The sequence below is a fragment of the Crocodylus porosus genome, unplaced genomic scaffold (genome assembly GCF_001723895.1).
Source record: "Crocodylus porosus isolate Cpor-Errol unplaced genomic scaffold, CroPor_comp1, whole genome shotgun sequence".
NCBI classification, from domain to species: domain Eukaryota; kingdom Metazoa; phylum Chordata; order Crocodylia; family Crocodylidae; genus Crocodylus; species Crocodylus porosus.
This window is the reverse complement of record NW_017728943.1, coordinates 84,560,465-84,563,409: the sequence shown is the minus strand read 5'-3', so window position 1 is coordinate 84,563,409 and position 2,945 is coordinate 84,560,465. Positions and strand designations below refer to the sequence as shown.

Genomic DNA, 2,945 nt, shown 5'->3' with positions numbered 1-2,945 from the left:
TCTATGAAGATCACTTTAAAATTCCTTTGAGAATAAAAATGAATTAAGTGACTTCGAGTTCCTCACACTGTTTGAAAGGCTCTCCTAATTTACTGCAACACTGTTTAGCAACAGCAATTTGTTAGTATATTACCTTTGTTGTATAAAAAAAATTTAAAAGCTTACAGTCTTTAGAAATGTCTTTCTTATCTTTTTTACATTTGGCACATGCTAACTCATCTTCAGTTTTCAATACAGTATACTACTTGGAATAAAATCAGTTTGTGATGTACTTGAAGAGGCCCCAGATTTTTTCTTCATATGTTAGCATCAGCAAAGCTTTGGTAACAGAACTTGTTAATTATACAAATACTATTACAGCTAGGTTAACAGCACAACACAGAGACCTTGGAGCAGCTTCCAAGCTTTTAGCAGACTCTGAGAAACAATGAAGAAGGCAGCAGAAGTCATAAATGCCTGCTCTCCAATAAGACTTCCTGCTAGTGCAACTGAAACACTGTTGGAAGCTTTTCCTAAATTCTCTGAAATAGAAATGTTCATTTTTCTTGGTGATACAAAATTATATGACTATTATACTGTGACTATTAAATGACTATTAAATTACTGTAATAGAGCAAGCAATTATAAACAGGGAACAGCAGCAACATTAAGAGCCGGATTTGGTCCCTTCCATGCTTTTCCATACCAGAAGCCACAAAAAGGAACTTTCCCCTGTTTTCTTCTCAAGCACCATAAACTAATGCTCCACAACACTGGAAGAAAATGACCATGGGTCCATGATTCTGCTTATCTGCTTGTGAAAGAGGGTACTGACCACAAGCTCTAAGATGAGAGAAAGCATGAGGACCCGAGGCTCTATTTCATTCCAAGGTCTTTGTAAATACCAATTTGTCCGAATCACAACATAAAAGCAGCTTTCGGTCTCACAACCCAAAGGTTTGGTCAAGGGTACTAAATAAGCTTGTTTTTTTCCACTTTTGAAAGAAATCAATATCCAGATCTAAACAGAGTGAGAACGTTTCTTTAAAAGCAGATTAATGAGTGCGTGAGGCTGTAACTATATTTTTAGAAGTGACTTTCAAAAGGTCCAATATATTGGATGCTGCAGGTCTCTTTTTAGGGTCTGCTGAAAGCAGTTGGTCAATGACGTATTTCTGCAAAAGAAAAATATCACGGTACAATATATATAGTATAGGAAATGAAATACTGAATGTGATTTAATGTGAAAACCATTTAAAGAGAAATAAAGTGTTCTACTGTACCTCTGCACGAAACTGAGTGTTGAAAGCATCTGGAAATGTGCCTTTTCTTATTTCTGGCCACAACTGGAAGTCACATCAAATAGTATTTTAGTATAACTTCCTATTTCTTTAAGTGATTCTGAACCATATAATGTATGAAAACTTAATACCAGTAAATGTAGCAGTATGGAGCCAGCAAGTCTTCAAAATGCAGCAGTTATCAAAAAAAGTAGTGAAAAGTTGGCTATAAGATGCTTTTTAAAAATAATATGTAAAGCTTTGAGTTAGTTCACTTTTCCTTTGGAGAGCTTCATGTTCCATAGAACCTAGTTATGTTTATATTTTGCTCTCAGAATTTTTAAGATTAAAAGCAGTGGCTCTGTACCCCTCCTACCTCATGAAAAAATCTCTGCCCCTGCTGACATGACTGCTACTTGCTTACAAAGCAGATACAAACAGAACTTTTCCCCTCCACTTCCACGCACATATTCACTTAGTCTCTCTCTTTCAAACACACGTATACATGGCTACATTGCTTCTAAAACTGTAGGAATCTGAATCAAAAACTGAGATTCCAATCAATATTAACCTGATTTTAGGATTTATTGATGTTACTACCTTCAAAAAACTGAAGTAGCATGCTCAGAGCAAAGGGGTTCCCCATCCCTGATCTAGAAGGCAAACTTCAGATAGGAAAGATATTATTCCATCCTAATGATCACAGGGCCCAGTTGCATCTTGTACTTTAAACCTCTGCACTGTGCTCTGTGTAACACTTAAGCACATAGAATCTTTAGATCCATGCTACTTTGTGCCTGTTCCCACCTTTTAGTCTGCTTTCTGCCTTCTGATAAGCAAAAGAGTACATTCTTTCCAGTAGATGTGTCCAAGCAACTGAAGCTTTCTTCTCTATGCTGCCTCTCACTTTTGCTCTGATTTTTTTTTCAGATCATCTTACTTTTAACCTGATTGTGCCAGCTGATCATAAGTAGGGCCCTGAGAAAATTGTGGATTTCTTGTCAAAATTCGCAGTACATGTGCAGATAAAGTATCAGTTTTCACAGAATATTCACAGAACTACCACTGATCTTGGCAAATGGGTCCCAGTAGTTCCATGAATATTCCATGAAAAATGGTATTTTCCCCACCCACGTGTGGCAGGCAGGCAGAAAGCCATAGGCAGCAGAAGGCCGGGGACTGCAGCCAGACAATTGCAGAGCACTGCCCACCACAGCAGGTAAACTGGAGAAGGGGAAGGGGAGTGGGGAAGGGGGGAGCAGATCAAGACACTCATTGTGAGAGGGAATGGGGCAGAAGCAGGGGCAAGAGCTGGGGTGAGTGGAGCCCCAAGGCAGGTGTTGGGATGCTCAGAGTCCAAGTGGCTTGTCCAGGGACACGGAGGGGCTCCCGAGACTGCGTGCATCTCAGGAGAGGCCCAGGGGGCACATGCCCCCCAGATCTGTGTGCAGGGTAGAGGTGGCCTACTGCTGTGGGCTGAGCTCTGTGTGCTGCTGCTGCTGCCCCAGGAGCTGACAGTGGCAGGCACATGGTGTTGCATGTGGCAGCTGGCTCTCAGGGCAGCAGCAGTGGGGCACAGAGCCCAGTGGGCAGTCCACCTCCGCCCCACGCACAAATCCAGGGGGCACATATACCCTGGGCCTCTCCTGAGGTGTGTGCAGCAGTGGGAGCCCCTGCTCCAACTTC

General features: G+C 41.6%; 1 protein-coding gene across 1 annotated transcript in view; it reads right to left on the bottom strand.

Annotated features, from left to right (window-relative positions):
• Positions 1 to 921: 921 nt before the first annotated feature.
• Positions 922 to 2,945, bottom strand: part of EIF2AK2 (eukaryotic translation initiation factor 2 alpha kinase 2) — a 39,747-nt gene continuing 37,723 nt past the window's right edge. Inside the window, exons 15-16 of the mRNA XM_019549726.1 lie at positions 1,263 to 1,325; positions 922 to 1,154 (exon numbers count right to left, since the gene is read on the bottom strand). Of these exons, the coding sequence (XP_019405271.1) occupies positions 1,035 to 1,154; positions 1,263 to 1,325 (183 nt within the window). The 3' untranslated portion in view covers positions 922 to 1,034. The remainder of the gene's footprint in view (positions 1,155 to 1,262; positions 1,326 to 2,945) is intronic.